The sequence below is a fragment of the Symsagittifera roscoffensis genome, chromosome 5 (genome assembly GCF_963678635.1).
Source record: "Symsagittifera roscoffensis chromosome 5, txSymRosc1.1, whole genome shotgun sequence".
In the NCBI taxonomy this organism is placed as follows: domain Eukaryota; kingdom Metazoa; phylum Xenacoelomorpha; order Acoela; family Convolutidae; genus Symsagittifera; species Symsagittifera roscoffensis.
The window spans coordinates 62,361,546-62,382,749 of record NC_087066.1 but is presented as its reverse complement, the minus strand read 5'-3'; the positions used below and the strand labels follow the sequence as shown (position 1 = coordinate 62,382,749).

Genomic DNA, 21,204 nt, shown 5'->3' with positions numbered 1-21,204 from the left:
GACAAAACCGTGCTTTGGGAGAGCTCGAAAAATCAATTTGGTCGACCTAAAAAAAAAAAAAAAGGTCGTCAAAATCTTAGATCCGCCCCTGGATGTGATCATGATGGCAAACAAACAATAGTTCACTTCAGCCAACTTCACTTTCTGGGTCTAAATTATGAATATTCAGGTTCAGCTTCAAGATTTTCTGACTGCTATGGCTTAAGATAGCTTTAGTCTCTCAACCATTGCTTTCTCATTGAAACTCAATATATAATTTTAGCCGTTGTAGTTTGATAGAAGAAAGGTACAAATGTTACTACGGTTTGACTCTAGGCTACCACGTGTTACCACGGTTTGGCTCTATTTGACTTGTACATTTACTCTATTGAACTTATTCATTGTCTGCTGGATGAAACAAACAAGTTAAATTCTGACATGTTATTTATAAAATGTGGCAAGAATTTCCTAAAACCGACGATTACTTCAATCGTATTAGGTTTTTTATTGAAAAAGTTTCGCGCCAATAGCTGTTAGAAATACTAACGGTGAGTAGCAGTGTAAAACTCGATAGAGAGTTCATTTTTTGAGGCGAACAAAAGAAGTTGAAAGAGCCTGTTGTTCGATTAACAATTTTTCTTATTGTTCCAACTCAGAGTGTTTTTTTTTTCTCAACATATATTTGAATCTCTGAAAAACACAAATAATTGTGAAAAATTGAAAATCAAAACGATCTATTGCTGAAAATTGCTCCAAAACAAGACTTCTTTGCGAAACCCAGAACATTTTGTGGAACACGCACACAAATCATATTGTTTGTGCATTGAAAAATTGTGCTTTTGCGGAGTCAGCAACTGTAAACAGAATCTGAATCTGCAAACTGTAAGCTTAATTCGCATTTTGTTTCAGGAATCCAAAAACAAATATAACAAGACTGCTCGTATCAGGGCGAAGCCCTGAATGTTCCGACTGCCTTTAAGGTTTATGGAGCAGCAGTAATAACATTTAAAAAATTAAATGAAATAAAATAAAACGAGTTTTTTTTTTTAATTTGAAATTTTTATGAAAATCATCCCCCCACACGCCATATAAAGTACAAAAGGATAGATTTCGTTCCTTGTAACAAATCAATTATGGCAAATAAACTTCGTTCAACCAATTTGGAACGATTTATAAGACGGATTAAATCTCCGCTTACGCGTTAATAGCGCGAATTATATCGCGCGTTAATTGTCCCAAATTGGTCAAAATGGCAATCTTTAAACCCTCATAACTTTACGAAAAATGATCACAGGTGATATATTTTTTCAAATTTAAGCTCAGGACAACAATACCTTTTGAATGATAAAAAACAATTCCGTCAAAAATGGCTAGTTAAAAAGTCGAAATTTGTCTGAAGAAAAAAAAACCCACCCCGAGCACAAATATTCCGTTACTTTCGTACCGAAAGTCGGAACAACAAGACTGCTCGTATCAGGGCGAAGCCCTGAATGTTCCGACTGCCTTTTAAGGTTTATTGAGCAGCAGTAATACATAAAAAAATTAAATGAAATAAAATAAAATGAAATTTTTTTTTCTAAAATTTGAATTTTTTAAATGAAAATCATCCCCCCACACGCCCTATAAAGCACAAAAAGATAAATTTCATTCCTTGTAACAAATCAATTCTGGCAAATAAGCTTCGTTAAACCAATTTGGAACGATTTATAAGACGGATTAAATCTCGCTTACGCGTTAATAGCGCGAATTATATTGCGCGTTAATTGTCCCAAATTGGTCAAAATGGCCAAAATGGCAATCTTTAAACCCTCATAGCTTTACGAAAAATGATCACAGGTGAAATATCTTTTCAAGTTTAAGCTCAGGACAACAATAACTTTTGAATGATATAAAAAAATTCCGTCAAATATGGCTAGTTAAAAAGTCGAAATTTGTCTGAAGAAAAAAAAACCCATCCCGAGCACAATTATTCCGTTACTTTCGTATCGAAAGTCGGAACAATTATAGTTTTTGTGGGTCACCAGCGAGACTTTCTAACAGTTCAACTTCAATTACTGCCAACTGTCAACTCTCAATACTGTAAAAAACTCAATCTCATTTACTGACAACAATTCAATCCAAGTTAAATTAATCTCAGTCAATGCCAACAACTCAATCTCATTTACTGTCAACAGTTCAATTTGATAAAAATCTACTAACTAATTGTCAAACCCCAAAACAATTTTCACGAGCTAAAATAAACAAATTCATGGGTTATTTATAAATATATTTTTTTATTTTGGCCTTCCTTGTAATCTTTTCAAATTAATTATATGCAAGATTTTATTTTATTCGGAACTTCAAACCAAATAACAAATCGATTTAAGCGATAGGAATTTACAATTAATCCTAAATTAGTTCAAAATGATATCCTAAATTTTTAGAGAATTTTATTCAATAACAATTTGGTCGGAACTAAGAGTTTTAGTCACATAAGTATTACCAAATCACAACCCAACTTCGCTATTCCCAAATGATGATTTTGCATACTCGATATTAAGATTCGTTTCCGAACAAATACCCCAAAAACAGCTGACTGGAATATTTTTGTAATAATGGATATAGCCAGGAGAACTTAGTTAAGTAACAATTCAAGATTTGTTCGTGAACTCATTGACAACTGTTAAGTCCTTGCTTATGAATTCCGCTTTTGCTAGATAATATTTCTAGTTCTGGCTTGAAATCGTTCGTACGCGAGAACTGGTTCATTTCAGTTTAATGAACAAAATTTTTAAAAAATCTCTACAATTTGCAAAATTTGCTTACATTTGCGAATTCTGCTTACAAATTTTGCAGACTCTTTTTTTACCTGTTTCGGAATGAGCTTTTTTTCGGAATCAAGAACAAATAGCCATTTTCGCTTGTTACAAAATCAGCAAAAAACCGATGTGCCGATGAAATTTAGCTTACAGTTTTTCAGGCGCATTTCACGACAATTTTGGAAATCCAACGCGCTCTCATTTTTTCACATGCTTTAAAACTTGTCTCTGGATTCCACAGACCTACAAACACTAATTTGTGCTCCTCTCCAGTGTACAGTTTGGCCTCATATAGAAAAAATGGACTCGAATAAGTTAGGAAAGTGCAAATTGATTGAGCTTTGAAGAAAGAGTTTTTAGACAGTGCGAAATATTCAATCTTGGGATGGTTTTTTTATTCAGTCAATCTCCGACTTGCTATTCAGCATTTTAAACGGTTTTTGTTGTACCTGAGATATATTGTTGTCTTGAGCTCAAAATTATAATATAAAAATTTAGCCTCTTAAAATATTTTCGCCTGTGATCATTTTTTGTGAAATGGGGTTTCTGAAAATTACTTAATTGACCAACTTGGCATAACAAAGGCTCGGTTTATTGCGTTGTTGTAACAAGCGTAGGTGGCAAATTAATGAAATAAAAACTTTTTAAAATTATTTTGTCAATTTTTCATTTAAGTGCTGTTGGAAGAAACATGGCTTAATTTACGAGCAGTCTTGTGTTTAGTTTTGTGTTGTTTTGCATCCACTGAAAGTAATTGGAAGGAAATATTGCGCAGAGTGTAATTTTTGGCCGGAGCACTTTTTTTATTTCTCGTTATTCTTTATTTCTGGTGTCAAACTTGTTCAAAAAAATTCAAAGAAAATTTTTGTTCCAGGTGGTATTTTCTAGACAAATTTCGACTCAAAAAAAGTTTTTTCAAATTTCGACACAAATTTCGACTCAATTGAATTCAAGTATGCTATTTGGTCTATTTAATACTTATAATTTGCAGCTATATATCAACTATATAATTTGCAACTATACTTTATATTTTACATAGCGAGTGTGAGAATGATTTAAAAATAAAGGTCTAATATATTTTTTTGATTTATTTTGGTAAACACTGCTTCATAGACCTTAAAAAATGAGTCGGAAGTTTCAAGATTTTTCCGTGATACGAGCAGTCTTGTTTGAAAAAATAGCAGCACCGTTGGTCGCTATGTAATTGAAGATTATTCACTAGCTATAAAAGACAACTGATTAAAGTCTTAGCCTTCTATGTTTAGCTTAGCTTGTTTTTCTAACTAATTTATCTGAAAAAATTTAGTACTTGCCACAGCCTTCCTTGTATTTTATAAAACAAACTCGATGGCTAGCAGCGTTCTGGAAGTAACACCATCCTAAGATCACCGTTCAAAGTGTTTTTGAACTATTTATTACACTTAGGGAATGCCCCCAACCCATACCACGTCAAGAGTTGCTACTAAAATCAAAGTCACGGGACAAAAAACCACAACTTTTTGATTTCAACCAGCAAAAAACGAAATTTTTATTCATGTTTTTTTTTCTGTACACCTACTGAACATATAGGGTTCAATTTTTGACGCTTGCTTGATAAAACTCTAATTAAACACTCGAATGGAATTAAAATTGAGAAAATTATTTCAAAAACGTAGGTAAAAAAGTATAACTAATTTAAGAGTCGTTCTTGCCGTGGTTAGAAATTGTATCTATGGGCACATATTAGTTTTTTCGGGAGATGGTATACTTGATTTACTACCTATGCCGCCGAAAAACAACATACAACAGATTTGGAAGAGTTACTTGGTCAGTTGTCGAAAAACCATCATTTCTAGTTTGGTGACAAATTAAAATTCTTGGGAGATGTTAAAGTTCTTAGGAGCCAGAAGGTTGATCAAAGCTTGCGCACATCATAGCTGCAACAGTTTTTTGGTGACTTTTTTTGATCGTCAGCGCTAAATTATTGACTCCGGCCAAATAATTTTTTCAATTCTGCTGCATGTTGTTTTCGACTGCATGATACGTATGTCAATTTATCAACTTAACTAAAAAAACTACAATCATTATCTTTGTGTTGTTTGCAAAGATGTTTCCACGGCAAGAACACTTCCAAAATGAGATACTGGCTAGTTCACGCCTTCTAAACAACGTTTCTCAAATTAGGGCCCCTTTAGGTACTTTCGTATAGTTTTCTATAGCAAGTGTCAAAGTTTGATCCCTATATCTTAAATATATGCACTCGTTAAGAGAATAATTGTTTTTTTGCTCGTTAAAATCACAAATTTGTAATTCTCATGTCCCGTAACTGTACTAAACACTCTCAATAGCTTACAACATTGCAAAAATTTGCAACTTCTCTCAGTGACTTTCAATAAAAGATATCAGTTAGAGAGCTGAAAATCCTAAAAGTAGCTCGAAAAAACTGATAAGAATTTTCTTGACTTTAAACTTGGTTGCAGTTGCGATAGTGAAAGTCGGCAAAGAAAAATAGCCAAAAACTGAACACGCTTTAACATTTTAGACTTAAAGAGAAAAAACTGTGCAAAAAGTATCCAGTAGGTAACTTCCCCCTAACCCGAATAGACCAAGTTAGGATCCTTGACCTCAGCGTTCAGTTTATACTGAAGCTTCTATGCGCTGCGTATAAAACAATCGAATCTGATTGGTTGAAATTTCAAACTCAGAACCAAGTTATTACTCTCCTCCCTGAACGATTCTGTACCTTCAGGTTCTTAGAGGATGTCTATTTGGTCTAATCTACCTAAATTCTGTTTTTTATTCTGCAGAGTGAACATAGTATCGCTCTAGTCCTTCCTATTTTTCGTTTGTTTCTGCTATTTGGTAAATGAGTGGGTACAATAAATGAATTTCCTTTTTCTAATTAACTGTCAGATAAGGTTGGTGTCGATATTATTGAATGAAATTCGGATTTTAAGTGACTACAGATTATAATTGAAATCAAGTTACTTTTTTTCGTGTTCTGTTTTTGATTTTTATTGTGAGATTTTTTCATTTGCCCAACTCTAGCTATAGCATTTTACTATTCAAAAATTTTGTTTAGGACTAATTTCAATTTCTGCTTCCTTTCTATTGTGACACTCTTGTTTAACGAAATGTATGTTTCTTAACTTTTGATGCCGCCATCAAAAAAAACTAGTCATGAGAGTTCCATCTATGAAAATTATACGATTAACAATTTTTTGTCAACATTTTTTTAAAAAATGATACATCCTTTTTTATGCCAAAGTTACGAGGCCAAACTGTATAATAAATAGGCGCACAGTGTGGTTTCTGTAGGTCTCTGGAATGCAGAGACAATTTGCTGAACACCTTGAAAAAGCAAATGGATTCCCCTTTTTAAATTTTCCTGAATTCCGAGTGAAAAAAGGTGTAACGTAAATTTTTTTCGGCATACTAGTTTTTCGCGGATTCCGCAACCAGCGAACATGGCTAGATGTTCCAAAATCCGCAAATGTAAAGGGATTCGGAAAAGCTAGGCGGATTCCGCAAAATGTAAGTGGACTCCTCAAAGTGTAAGTGGATTCCGCAAATTTGTTTATCACACTGAACTAGGTTTGTGCGTGAATAAATAATAGCTGGAGCTAGAATTAACACTTAGCAAACGTTGAATTTAAAAGCAAGGACAGTTATGGTCACTGGAATCTACAATCATTTTAAACCAAAAAACACTGGTTGACTAAAATCATGGTTGAATCCCTAATGCAACCTGTCTTGAGATCATAATTGAGATATCATAACTGCGAAAATGCACAAATCAGAAAGCTCATTTTTTTTAAAGATTAGCGTTGGAAACTATACAACGGAGCAACGGTATAATGCATGTTTAATTCCGTATGTAAATAAAGCTTCAATGCGTAATTAATCTCGTCATCCGAAATCCTGAAAAACTGCATAGATATTAATCATTTGTGGGTTTTAATATTGATATTAATATTTTAATGGGCAGTGTGGATATTAATCTTTTAATCCAGTATCCTGAAACTCGGCATAAAAATTAATCAGTTCATCGGATATCCTTAAACTTAGTTCAGAAACCCAACAGCTAAACTATAATTTTTATCCGAAATCCTGAAATTTATAATGTAGTTCAACGGTTACATCTGATCCTGAATTTTGTTTTTTTTTAGCTAAGATCTACTATCTTGCCTGCTGGAGAAAAGTGCAGCGTATGAATTTTTGACCGCGGCTAAAACTTTTTTGATTGAGCCTGATAAAAACAATGGGCTTACTATAAAAACGTAACATATAATTTACTGGGATCGCATCAATCTTCAGATTCCGCTCACAGTTTGAAAAATCCTATTACAGTTTGCAAATACCGCCTGCAAGCTGCGGTTTCCGCTTACAGTTACGGATTTTGCTAAATATATATACTATTATTTGTCACTGGATTTTTTGAACTGTTCCGGAGTTTTGCAAGTTTTATTACGGACTCTCTCAAAATAAGCTGCTGTTGGAGCGGTTTTGAGCAATACAGTTTTTTAGTTATTTGTTCTTTGCATTCTGTTAAGCCTCGTAATGAAAATTAAAAAAAGTGTTCTCTAAAAGTTCGATTCTTCCATTTTCGCATAAATGAATGACACTTGTTTGACTAGCATTTTATAAGCTTAGTTTAGTAAATTATACGATTAGCATATCGGTCTATGGAGGCCAAACCGGGAGGATTCTCAAAAAATTAGAATTTTCGTTACTTCTAGCGGACTCGATTTTCACAATTCTATTCATTGCTATCTACTAGAACCTTGTTTGTTAGGCTAACTTTCAAACCAAACCTTTCATTTTTGTGAAAAAGATCTTTTGAGAATGTTGTGATTTTACATCAGGTTTTGCAATTATTGCTAAACATACTTATTTAATTAACTGGTCACTTAGTTATGACCTTCATTGGCCATTCTCTCCGGCGGAGAGAATGATCTCTCACTAGTTTAATGTTTTAACTTACCGACTAATTCATCTTAATTCTTATTCTTTTTAATAGTTTTAACTTAGAATTAGCTACAACAAAGTAACATTTTATCATGGCGCAGTCATCTAACGAATCCAACGTGAGAGGAATACCTCCCTTTTGGAAAAACCATACGGTAGACCCACCCATTCCTTGGGAAGATTGGAGTGATCTGTTTCAATTAGCTATAATTGCTAAAGAAAACATAGATATAGAAAATCTACTCAATCCGTCGGAGAGACAACATCCACTACCACCAAATTTGGAAAACCCACCGGACGGTGAAACAGACGCCCAAAGACGCTTGAGATTGGAGAGAAATACCCAAGAACAAAGACGATATGACGAAGAAGAAACAGCTTCGATAAAAACCGAAACTAAGAAATTTAACGGAATGCGAATAGAAGAAGCAGACAAGAAATTACGTTCGGTCTTATATCTGGCATTGGGAAATGAAGGAAAAAGGATCTTCGGACAGAAATCTACCAAGGTGAAAGTCTTACAAATTTCCTTTAAAGAATTCTGGGAGTTCTTAGCGATTGCTTTCGTAAGAAAATCAAATGTCACATTTGAACGACATAAACTGTTAAATAGAAAACAACGCGACAGAGAATCCCTCGAACAATTTTGGGGTGCCTTAGCTGAAATGGCGAAAAAGTGCGACATATCCGCAGGAGAAGAAGAGTGGATAAGAGATATTTTCATAAATAATATGAAAAACTACGACATCCAAAGGAAATTATTAACAGAAACCCTCCCTCCACGCGAAGCACTAAACGTAGCACTCATCGATGAAAAAGGAATTCTGAATCACTTGAAGTTAACTAATAATTTTAAATCCAACGGATCATCTGTATATAAACCAAACAACCATTTTAACGTCAAAAGAGAACCAACTCTCAACATCGAAAGAAGTAACAGCTGTATGAAGTGTGGCGGTTCATTCTCAAAAGGACACTTAGCAGTTTGCCCAGCAAAGGACACGACTTGTACTTCTTGTAAATTCAAAGGTCATTTCACCAGACTTTGTAGATCTCGACGTAAAAATGTAAACATTGTAAATACTCAAATTGTAGATAATACAGATTTTAATCCGTCGGATTTTCCGGATGTAAATAACGACCACACGGATAGAGAATGTTGCGGCGTCATAAACGCATGGTCGGAATCTGGACAAAGTGAAAACGACGATTACTCTGTACTAAATGTAACTACAATTTTTGATAACGACGGAAAGGAACTGAAGAAATTATTAAACATCGGACTCGGAAAAGAAAACCAAGTAATTTTAAACATTCAAGTGGATTCAGCTAGCCCGGTGAGCTTTCTTAAGAAAAACGTACTTCACGAATTGAAATTACGCGATCCCTACTTGAAAATTTATCCGGTGGATAAGACAACTAGAGACCTTTACTGTGGATTCACGGATAATGCCATAAACATCACTGGAAAGGTGAAGATTCCGATATTCTCAAATGGTTGGTCAGACAACGACTGTCAATTCTTCCTAACCGAAGGACATGAAAGGAATATCTTAGGAAACGACAACCTTCCAAAAGTGGGAATAGAAGTCTCTCAGAAACATTTTCCACATTTCCAGACCAACAAGCAGTGTAAGTCAATAAATTCCATTTCCCAAACAAACCAAGATAGGGAAATCCTTAATATATCAAAGTCATTTAAAAATTTATTCCTTCGGATTGGAAAAATCAAAAATCAAATAAAAATTACCCATTTTCACGAACCATTAAAACCAATTCAACTAAAAGGAAGACGAGTTCCCCTCCATTTACTGGACGCGGTAAAAACAGAACTCAATAGATTAAAAGCAGAGGGACATATTAAAAAATTAGAAAATTGCGACGAAGACAGATTTATTAGCCCAATAGTCATCACTTGCAAAAAAGACAAATCCATCAAACTGGCATTAGATTCCAAATTCATAAACAAACAGATTTACAAGAACAAATATCAAATGCCAAACATCCACGAACTTGTAGACAACGTCGCGGCACAAATTACTAATGATTCCGTTGGAGAAGTGTGGTTTACTAACTTAGACTTAAAAAATGCATACAGTCAATTAGCATTAGACAAATTTACTAGTAACCAATGTAACTTCAGTATCGTGGGCGGTGACATTACGGGTACTTACCAATTTTTAACTGGTTTTTACGGCTTAGGGGATATGCCCAACGAATTTCAAAGAGTAATGGACTCTACGTTAGGTTCAATCCCATTTACTAACTGTTACTTGGACGACATTTTAATCTCTTCCAAAGGAACATTCTTAGACCACAAGAATATTGTATTAAAAATTTTATCGACCCTCGACGAATACAACTTTGCCGTAAAATGGTCAAAATGTAAATTCTTTCAAAAAGAAATAGAATGGTTGGGATTTAAAATCTCTAAATCAGGAATTACCCCGTTATTCGACAAATCGAAAGCTATAAAAGACCTACCTATACCGAAGAATCTGAAAGAATTACGATCATTTTTTGGTTCTATAAACCAATACATTAAATTCGTCCCAAACCTTGCATCCTTAGGAAGCCCACTCCGACCGCTCCTAAATAAGAAATCAATATTCCAATGGAACGATGATCATACAAAAGCGTTTGAAAGAATAAAAGAAGAAATCGTAAACCTAACAGAGAATACACATTTCGACGTAAAACGAAAAACTAGAGTGAAAACAGACGCATCACACAATGGACTTGGAGCCTCGCTGGAACAACTCCATGGGAACGATTGGAAAACAATCTCATTTGCGTCACGTTTTTTAAATCCTCACGAGTCTAAATACTCTACTAACGAACTCGAACTTCTAGGGGTTGTTTGGGATGTTGAGCATTATAAAAATTACCTTTACGGATCTGATTTCGAAATAATCACTGATCACAAGGCCCTATTATCCGCTCTTTCACCAAACCACGGAAATAAAACCTACCACAGTAGATTAACAAGATGGGTAGACAGATTATTACCTTTTAATTTCTCAATCAAACATATCGCAGGAAAAGACATGGGCTTCACTGACCTTATTTCTAGAATTCCATCCGGAAAAGCCCTCCCAACATCACATTACGACGAAGAATTCGTAGTAGCAAACATTAATAAGATTAATAAATCATTAAATCCGTCGGAGAAACTAAGAACTACTTGCTCAGCCATTGGTCTCAATCTGGAAAATTCCGACTACGTCTTATTACGTAATTACCTAATAGCAGCAGTACTAAAACTTATTAACTCGTCTTTTCCAATTTGCTCATTCAATCACAGAAGAACAGAATTTTGTACCTCAAATTGTATTCCAACGGATTATTCCAACACAAATACTTTAATTATTTCCATTTCAAATTCCGCATTTCTTTATTTTTTAATTCTTAATTGTAGCCTAATTAATTCACCTGTAGATAAAAAAAATTGTAGATACTGTTAATATGAATCATAAGAATATTGTAATTAATCCCACCACTTCCGGTATTTCCGTAGATTTAGAATTCAAACTTTTACCAAATCATATCAATCTTGTTAAAAAATACCGTGAAAACTTGAAGTTGCCGGATCGACCCTTGGATTTAAATATTTTATTTAACGCCAAGTTAGTGGCTCTCTTGACAGAAGACGATCCCATGTTAAGCCCTATTGTTAAAGCACTTCAAAATAAGGTGGAGAAGATTAATGCAGATTCTCCTTATTTCAAACATTTCACCCGAGACCTTCACGAATCCGATGGATTACTTTACATGGACGGCAAACTCGTTATTCCATTTACCATACGAAACGCGATGATGAAGACCCTCCACGAAACACATCCATGTCAATTCGGAATGAAATATTTGGCCCAATACATTTGGTGGCCCCACATTAACAGACAAATCTACTTTCATGGAATTAATTGCTCAGAGTGTACATCGGCGGGTAAGAATATAAAATCTGTTATTCCTAATTCACAAATTAGTGAACTTCATCCATTATCAGAACCAAATGAAGAACTTAATTTAGATTTCGCGGGTCCTTTGGATTCTTATTGGGGGTCAAATAAATACATTTTACTTTGTATTGACAGATTTTCTAAATTTCCGTCGCAAAAATTACATCATCTACCTCTTCAAAGACAGTTATAGAATTTTTACAAGACTACATATTCTTACACGGGATACCTTATTCTATAAGGGTGGATCATGCTACTTGCTTTACAAGTCAAGACTTCAAATCATTCTGCGATTCTAACAACATCAAAATAATCTTTTGTACAGTAGGCGATCACCGTTCCAACGGATTAGTCGAAAAACTTGTACACACTGTAAAAATCAAACTACTGGCTATCTCAAAAGAACATCATAAAACCACACTGCAAAATGCCGTTTCAAAAATCATTTGGAACCTACGTTCTACTTTCCAATCAAAAATTAAATGCTCACCTTTCGAGATCCACTATAACAGAAAACCAAATACTATTTGGAAACAATTAGCTTCGGGTAAACCTTCCTTTGGAATTTTAGACAAAGGGAAATCAATATTGTCTAAGGATCGAGCTAAGGATTGGAACGCGGATGATAGAATAGAGGACGGATACAAGGACGATTTGATTGCGAAGAAGAACCAAAATCCGACTGAAAAAGGCTACGATACAGACTATGCTTCATCCTCGAAAATGACTCAAAACAGAATACCAATCGAAAGCCCTTTTAAAGGTAAAATCCTTCGGAAAACTAATGGTAATATCAACCGAGACTGTTTTTATAAAGAACTAAACAAAAGAATTATAAATTCTTCGACTTCGACAGTTAAGTTATCCGACGGAAAAATAATACGAAAATCCGACATTGCGATTCCTATCTCTACCTCAAATAAAATCAGACCTTTTAGAGGAAACATTTCATTCCCGTACTTTTCTAACCCTAATGTTGAAGTAGGTCAGAAACTGGAAGGCTCAAAAAGAAAACCAAAACCCAAGAAGTCAACAAAAAGAAGGACCAGACAATTAGACCCGACATCATCCGATAACCTAACTAGGACACGCATTTCTGGATCATCATCCATCCCGACAAGAAGACAGACACGACGCTCAAAGAAGTCACCAACTCATCCAGGTTACCTCGCTTCGGATGAATCTATGCTAATTCCTTCGGATATTTCGGATACTAGTGAATGGGAATGGATAGCGGGCGGTTTTCCTTGTAGAGACGTAGCCAGAGAGCGCTTTATTTCGGATTCACTTACACCTCACATCTCAATCGGAAATAATTTTAATTCTACTATAACCAATCCTGAAATAAAATCTGAGATTTTAGAAAACGACAGTTTCCCAATCAGTGAACAACCCATGGATCAATCATATGAGTGCCCAATAAGTATAGTGCCAGCCAGCCGAACATCTAACTCGGCGGATCAGAGAACCGCAAATCAGGGAGGGGAAAACGACACCATTGGACAAAATGACTTACAAGTTGAGCATAATCCGACGGAGACCGACTCAAACACAGACTTTCCGGTGTATGAGATAAGTGACTCAACGGATGAGTGCACTATATCCAACAGTCCTGCCATAATACCCGGTAAAATTCCTATCCGTCGCTCTAGTAGAAATGTCGGCCCACCAAAATTTTATGGTCAACGTTACTTTATTGATGCCGTAGAGAGTGTCCAAGAAGCCTCTGGTTCGGCGGCCGAGCCTATTGTGTTAGAGATTGAGGAACCACATGAGACAATCAACAAGACGAATCCGGCGGAGTTAATTGTTCTAGATTCAGATTCATCATCTTCATCAGATCAAATGTCAAACTCATCAACCGATGAATCACTGAGAATGGAAATAGCAAATTTCGGCGACCACTCCGATCTTGATAGTGAACTTTTCAACACTGAACTCGAAAACTTTTTAAAAGACTATAAAACTTTATAACCACTTAGATATACTTTAATCTGATATTCTGGCTTACCAAATAACACACATTACTGAGTAAACCGGTGCTAACATTCAGATATTAACGGCCGTTCACTAAACTTAAGAACTTAACCCTGCGGATAAAATTTCATGTAGTAAAAAGAAGACATCTTCACGTGTTTTCCTAAATTCTTTAATTCGCCTTCACTCCAGTTTGTGTTTTACAAACCAAGACCAACTCCATTAAAATTATGTGCTATCTACGCATGTTACCTTGTAAACCGGTGCTAATTTTCCAGTTACCAAAATGTGTTTGCTAAATTCGACAACTTTATCCTTCGGATAAATTTCACCCTACAAAAGAAATTATCATCTGTTGCTCCCATAATTTCTTTAAATCATATCCTCTTCACTCGCGCATTATAAACCATGACCTCACTCATAAAACGTGGTCCTAAATTCAGCGTTGTGCCAAAACGTGATGCCTTTATCTCATCTTAACATAACCCTTATCCATCGGAATCTGGATAACCTTTGTTGCTGTCATTTAACACTAGTGGAGCTTACTTAGTGTTAGTACCTCATCTTAAGGCGCTTTAATTTTCTTTCCTCGTCCTTAAAGGGGGAGAAAGGAGTCAGTCATAGTTAGTTATTGTGCATTAAAATATTGCAATTTAAATTTTTTCCTGCTTAAGGGAATGTTGTGATTTTACATCAGGTTTTGCAATTATTGCTAAACATACTTATTTAATTAACTGGTCACTTAGTTATGACCTTCATTAGCCATTCTCTCCGGCGGAGAGAATGATCTCTCACTAGTTTAATGTTTTAACTTACCGACTAATTCATCTTAATTCTTATTCTTTTTAATAGTTTTAACTTAGAATTAGCTACAACAAAGTAACATTTTATCAGAGAATGCACAGCTTAATTAGGTTTGGCCAAAAGCATATTTCCAAATTTAGTTCTTGAAATCTTTTCCTTTCTTCAAACCTGTGCAAATCCTAAATTGCTAGGAGTGTATTTGTATTTTTTTGAATAAAGGGGAAAAACATTATTCTTTGTCAGCTTTTTTGCGTTTAAAATGTGCGAAATTGTTGTTTCCTGCACTCTGCAGGTACCAGTTGAACTCCCAAAATGGATCCCTCCGGAGCCATGAATTATAACCAGGGTGACGTTACCTTGAGTGCCCCGGGTCTGCATCAGACGAAGGTGTACCATATATGGGCAATGGGAGTCGGGGCAGTCATTGCCGGCGACTTCTTTGGCTGGCAGTCGTCACTTGTCGGTGGATTTCTGGGTAATAGTTCGCTAAAAATATAATTGACCAAAAAGGTGGCAAAAAGGCATTTTTTCCAATACAACCAAGCTAAAAAAATTATTTATTAAGCGAATTGTATTTTTTTTGTGTAAAATTTTTCAAGCTGAAAGCTTGAACAAAGCAGGTTTCTTAGAATACGTTTTCGATTGCTTTAAACACAAGTTTTATGACGTTTTATACCCTGCATCAACTTGATTCTTTTATTCTCTTGTTCTTGATTTGACCTTGAAATTATCTCTGGTCACTTAAATTTCCAATTCTGCGCCTCCTTTCCAGGTGCGTGTATCTCTCTGGGACTGGTGACAGTACTGTACCTGCTGCTTAGCCTGTGCATAGCTGAGCTGGCCTCGTTCAAACCAGACGCAGGGGGTCCATACACCTATGTCTCTGCTCTATTGGGACCCAACTTGGGCTTCCTCAGTGGGCTTTGTGAGGCCCTGAAAGTTATCACAGTGGGGGGAGTGGGCATATACGCCATTGGATCGTACATGGTCAGTCTCATAAAAAATCAACCCCCCCCCCCCCCCACCCCCGACCACCAATTGTCTCGCTCTTTCATTCACCTGTATTGATGATTTTTAACACTTCTTTTAAAATCTCTAAACTACATAGTTAAAAGCTGACCAAAATTGCAAAAAAGGTCAAATGCTATTGGATTTCTTAAACGAATTGCGCATCCTCCTTAATATTCCTTCAATATTTTATAACAATTCGAGTGATCCGTGCTCGTTGCTTCAGCGTAACTAGTAACAGTACAAAAATTAAACTAAAAATTAGAAAACGAAAAAGTCTTATCAGGGGACCCACAGCAGCTCCCCGTATGAAGCTCAGCGGTTCTTTTAGCCTGAGAGCGGGGGGAGGGGGGCTATAATGGGAAACAGACTGTGAGAATTCTTTGCTTCAATTTTAAAGCGCAAAATAAGCAACTCTCCTTCTGAAATAAGCCAAGTCTGTTCTCTCCTTTAATTAGAACCGCTGTTTTGCTCCCACTCAAAGATGTTCATTAGGTGAAGATTAGGTGTTATTTCAGGTGCAGATAACCGACACGGATCCCTCTTGGCAACCCCTCTGGTGGCTTGCCTTCGTCCTCTTCTTCACACTGGTGAATGTGGTCGGACTCAAGTTCTCTTTCCACGTGGAACTAGCCATCACCCTCATCTCTGTGACTGTGCTCGTGGTGTTCTATCTAGGAGCCATTCCCAAATTCAATTTCGACAAGGTGCGATGATCTAACATTTTTTAGCGTGGTTTATAATTTTTCACGAAAATACATCTGAAATTTTTTAAAATATATTTCGCTGAAATCCCAAATGATCATCAAATTGGCGATCACAGAGATTTCATCTAAAAAAAACCTATTTTTGGAGTTTTAGAAAACTTTTGCCCTCGTGTCATTCTCAAATCAGAAGTATGTTGGCACTGAAGTCACTTGAAGATCTATTTACAGGGAGACCAGTCAAAAATATTTGATATAAATTATAATGTAGTAGAAATAGATTAATAGATTTCGAAAGATGCGGAGCTTCGTTAATATATCAAGCTTCTACTTATGAGTTTAAAATACGTTAAGCTCTTCTGAACACATGAAACAAAAAATCTCTAGTGTAAATTTTACGCTGCCCGAATATTGGATGAAAGTTAATTTTGATAATTTTGATCAAAAACTTTTACCTTTTAGGCGGTTAACTCAAAGTTTAAAAATAGCTGAACCGTTAAAAGCAGAGAGATCATTTCGGTCAAATGTAGATCCATATTTTCTATGAACCGTAATTGTGTCATTTCAGTGGGTGCTCGGAAATTGCGACTCAGACGATCTTTCAGTGAGTATTGTTTCATATTGGGCTAAAACTTCTTCAATTTTGTAGGTCTCTTGGTATGAAAAAAAAAACAGAATTATCCTATAGAAGACAAAAAGTACGTAAATTGAAAGGCCATTTTGAACATTAGCAGCTTGTTGCTGGGAAATTAACAGAATGTTCCGATCATGTTTTAGTCTTCAATTGGACTTGCACAATACGAAAAAAAAACACTGTAAAGATTCTTTGTGTTCTTTAATTTCATTCAGTTTTTTGGGTTTCTTTTCAGAATACTTGTTTTATGGGGTTGTATCCTTAGTTATTAAATACGGAGAAAAGAAATTTTGAATGATTGAATATTGAATGTGGGGGAGAGTATATCGTTTTTATGAAGCATTTATTTAGGGCAACTCCTCGGCATGTCCTCAACGCTGGCTCTATCCAAACGGACTAGATGGGCTGTCAGCCGGAGTATCTTTTGCCCTCTGGTTCTACCTGGGCATAGAAGAGATCCCCATGGTGGTGGGGGAGGGGTCAGATGACTCAAAGAAGGTGGTCGTGGGCATACTCTCAGCTATGGCTACTTTGACAGTGTTGTCTGGGTGTACTTTGCTGTTTAGCTGTGCCATAGAGCCGGGTGCCTATGCTATTTCAACTGACAACTCGCCGCTGCTCACTGGTTAGAATAATTATACGCCAATAGATCTAAGGCTGTTAACGATAGGAATCCATCAATTGCCTTTCACGTATGCATGTTATGAAATAATTACTAAGAATGGAGTCTAAAAAAACTTTGGCAAAAAAATTTGAGACAACGGTGGTTCCGTCAGAAACTGGTTTTAAGGTTAAGTTTGTGGAAAAAATAATAAAGGCTAAGGCGCAGAAAAAAACTCGACAAAAAATTGCAATGTGAAACTCATCAAATATCTCTTTGAACCCCTGTTCCTTGCAACCAGATAGAAAATGTGTTATAGGCTACCGCACTATAGTAAATCATGGCAATTGGTTCGAGTACTTCTCCTGGGTCATTGTGGTGGGATTCGTGGCAAGTTGTATGTCTTTCCTCCTTTGCGCCGGAAGACTTCTTTTCGCCATGTCCAGGCAAGAGGCCAGCATGCTATGATTACATCCTATGACTACCTGCTATGTATCAACCAGCCCCTTCCTACTTTAAACTGTTTATCCACTAGAACAATTCATAACTACATATGACTCGTAAAACTTTAAGCATATCACACGAGCCACATAACCAGGGCCTTTGAAATTAAACAAAAAACAAGGACAAAAAACGTGGAGATGTTTGCACGAAGTTTAGCAAAAATAATAACAAAGGAAACAAAAAGTGCCAAAATTCAAAATTTTGTTAGCCCTTCTTTCACCACTCTATCACGGGGAATGGTATAGAATCGTTCAATGGGAACGTTACAGATTTCTCGGTTTTGTATCCGCTTGAATAAATTTTCAGTGGGTCAAGGCTCAAAATTTGGGCTGACTTAATTTCAGTCTTCATAAGTCTGTTTAAAATAATTTTAAGAACTGAAAGCTCTTACAGTTTCAGACTACTTTTCACGTAGTTTTTTCGTGGATAATTTTGCTTTTTTCGTAGTTTTTCGCTTTTTTATTTGACTTGTGTAATAAAAAAGCAATTGTTAAGGGACGGACTTCTGCCGGCTCCTCTGTCACGTCTGTTGCCCAAAGCAGACACTCCGTATATCGCGCTGATTACGTCATCGGTGCTGAGTTACGCAATAACTGCCTTATTGTATTGCATAACAGGTGGAGACGATCAAGTAGGATCTGCACTGATCAATATGGCGTTGTTTGGTAAGCAATTTATAGAACTTAAATTAAAAAAAAATCAGTACGGAGCTACGAAAAATTAACATGCCTTTCTTCATTTTTCTGTGCACAACGCGGGAGCGAAAAAAGTTTTTCTCCGATTCATATCAAGTAGTTTAAAGGGATTGAGTTATATTATAGGTTACTGTACTCATAGAGTAATTTCAGATAAGGTACACCGTCTGATCGTCACGCTATCTTATTTTCGGAAATAAATATATAACAATACTTTCAAGAAAAATTATTACTTTTGTTACTAAAATACCTGAGACAAAGTAAAATGGTGATATTCACATTCCCGAACTTGCCCTCGAGCCAAACCACCAATCGTATTTTTTTAGGTGCTCTCGTTTCATATTTCCTGCAATGTGCGTCACATATCAAGCTCGTGATGAAATACCCCAACAGGACATGCTACAAATCGCCCTTCGGAATTCCAGGCACAGTTGTCTGTCTATTTTTATGCCTCTTATCTTATGCGTGCATCATCAAAGAGGGCTTGAAATCATTAATTTTTCTGTATTCCCTGATCGGTGCTATTCTATGTGTCTTATTGGGCATGGCATATCACTTTGTTAAACTTAACGTGCAAAAAAGAAGGGTTGAAAATTATGATAGTCTTAACTGAAACTGAAATCATTTTCTTTATTATTTATTAGATTAGCTTAGTTTCTGATTTAATTCATTGTCTTTTTTCAACAGCTTTTCTAAAGTAAAAAATGCACATTCAAAAAATAGTGTTTGTCATTTTTCTTGTCTTTTCCTAATTTTTCAAAAACAAAAAATTAAATTGAAGCTCAACTCTCAAAGTTCTGAGAAAATTTTAATAGACTACTTTGATTTTGAGGTTAAATTATAGTGATTTTTAATAGTAAAACATGAATATGAAAGTCTTAAATACATATTTATAATACCAGAAAGGATAGCCAGTTGCTGTGCAAGTAGCTCAGAAAGTTCCGACCACTTTCATTAAAAAACTACAAAAAAAAGTAGTGCGTGGTGTGATGAGAAAAGTATAAAACGCGTAAATTTTTACGAAATATTAGCAAATTAGTCACAATCGATAATAATGTTTTTCAAAAATTGTTTTAGAAACTTTGTTTCCCAGGAAACTCAAAATGAAGCTTTTGAAACTAATTTTCTATTCAGTAAAATTAAGTTTTTTCAGCCTAAAGGAGCAGGTTTCGATGTCTACTATCAATTGCTTTCCTTGCTCGAAAATAGATTAAAACTCAAATGCTTCGAAACGGTTTTTCTCTACTTGTTTTTGAAATATTTTTAATGCCATTCGAATCTTGATTCAAAGGGTTTTTTATATAAACTATCAATCAAACTGATCCGATTATTTTTTTTACCTGATTTTGCGTGAAAAAAAATCTAAAACACACCCAAATAAAAAGTTCCTCCCCATTTTCAATGATTAAAAAACCGATTTTATTGAAATGAAAAATTTTGGTGATTGATATTTTCCTTTTCAAAAATGTTTACATATTGGAGCGAAATTTTTGGAAGTTTTTCAGACAAGTAAACAACAAAAAAAACTAAGAACAAAATTCAAATAAAACAATATGGAGTTATAACGATAGTCATTAGAAAAAAAACAGTGATTTAGAAACCGTTTTTAAGAGCATTTTTTCGTTTTTGCAACTTTTACAGGGTTAAGAATATTTGTCCACGAGGGAAAAGATTAAGATAGAGCTCTATAAAATGTTTCAGAGAGAACCGCTGCTGCTCTAAGAAAAACAATTGAGTAACAAGTAATTGTCATTAGGGAAACTAAAATCTGTTTCTAAAGTAAAAAATGCACATTCAAAAAATAGTGTTTGTCATTTTTCTTGTCTTTTCCTAATTTTTCAAAAACAAAAAATTAAATTGAAGCTCAACTCTCAAAGTTCTGAGAAAATTTTAATAGACTACTTTGATTTTGAGGTTAAATTATAGTGATTTTTAATAGTAAAACATGAATATGAAAGTCTTAAATACATATTTATAATACCAGAAAGGATAGCCAGTTGCTGTGCAAGTAGCTCAGAAAGTTCCGACCACTTTCATTAAAAAACTACAAAAAAAAGTAGTGCGTGGTGTGATGAGAAAAGTATAAAACGCGTAAATTTTTACGAAATATTAGCAAATTAGTCACAATCGATAATAATGTTTTTCAAAAATTGTTTTAGAAACTTTGTTTCCCAGGAAACTCAAAATGAAGCTTTTGAAACTAATTTTCTATTCAGTAAAATTAAGTTTTTTCAGCCTAAAGGAGCAGGTTTCGATGTCTACTATCAATTGCTTTCCTTGCTCGAAAATAGATTAAAACTCAAATGCTTCGAAACGGTTTTTCTCTACTTGTTTTTGAAATATTTTTAATGCCATTCGAATCTTGATTCAAAGGGTTTTTTATATAAACTATCAATCAAACTGATCCGATTATTTTTTTTACCTGATTTTGCGTGAAAAAAAATCTAAAACACACCCAAATACAAAGTTCCTCCCCATTTTCAATGATTAAAAAACCGATTTTATTGAAATGAAAAATTTTGGTGATTGATATTTTCCTTTTCAAAAATGTTTACATATTGGAGCGAAATTTTTGGAAGTTTTTCAGACAAGTA

General features: G+C 35.1%; 1 protein-coding gene across 1 annotated transcript; it reads left to right on the top strand.

Annotated features, from left to right (window-relative positions):
* The first annotated feature begins 318 nt into the window (after window positions 1-318).
* On the top strand, window positions 319-19,223 carry LOC134846820 (uncharacterized transporter R00093-like). The gene is made up of 9 exons (XM_063864216.1): window positions 319-527; window positions 14,757-14,939; window positions 15,237-15,451; window positions 15,991-16,179; window positions 16,745-16,780; window positions 17,162-17,435; window positions 17,731-17,857; window positions 18,411-18,580; window positions 18,937-19,223. The coding sequence occupies exons 2-9, from the start codon at window positions 14,777-14,779 to the stop codon at window positions 19,221-19,223; spliced, it is 1,461 nt and encodes a 486-aa protein (XP_063720286.1). The 5' UTR covers window positions 319-527; window positions 14,757-14,776.
* Window positions 19,224-21,204: the final 1,981 nt, after the last annotated feature.

What these genes read in the sequence shown, in the direction of transcription:
- LOC134846820 (XM_063864216.1), top strand. Translation starts at nt 14,777, where the DNA reads ATGGATCCCTCCGGAGCCATGAATTATAACCAGGGTGACGTTACCTTG. An exon ending in GCGACTCAGACGATCTTTCA is followed by an intron (nt 16,781 to 17,161) that starts GTGAGTATTGTT and finishes GCATTTATTTAG; the next exon opens with GGCAACTCCTCGGCATGTCC. An exon ending in GATCAATATGGCGTTGTTTG is followed by an intron (nt 18,581 to 18,936) that starts GTAAGCAATTTA and finishes GTATTTTTTTAG; the next exon opens with GTGCTCTCGTTTCATATTTC.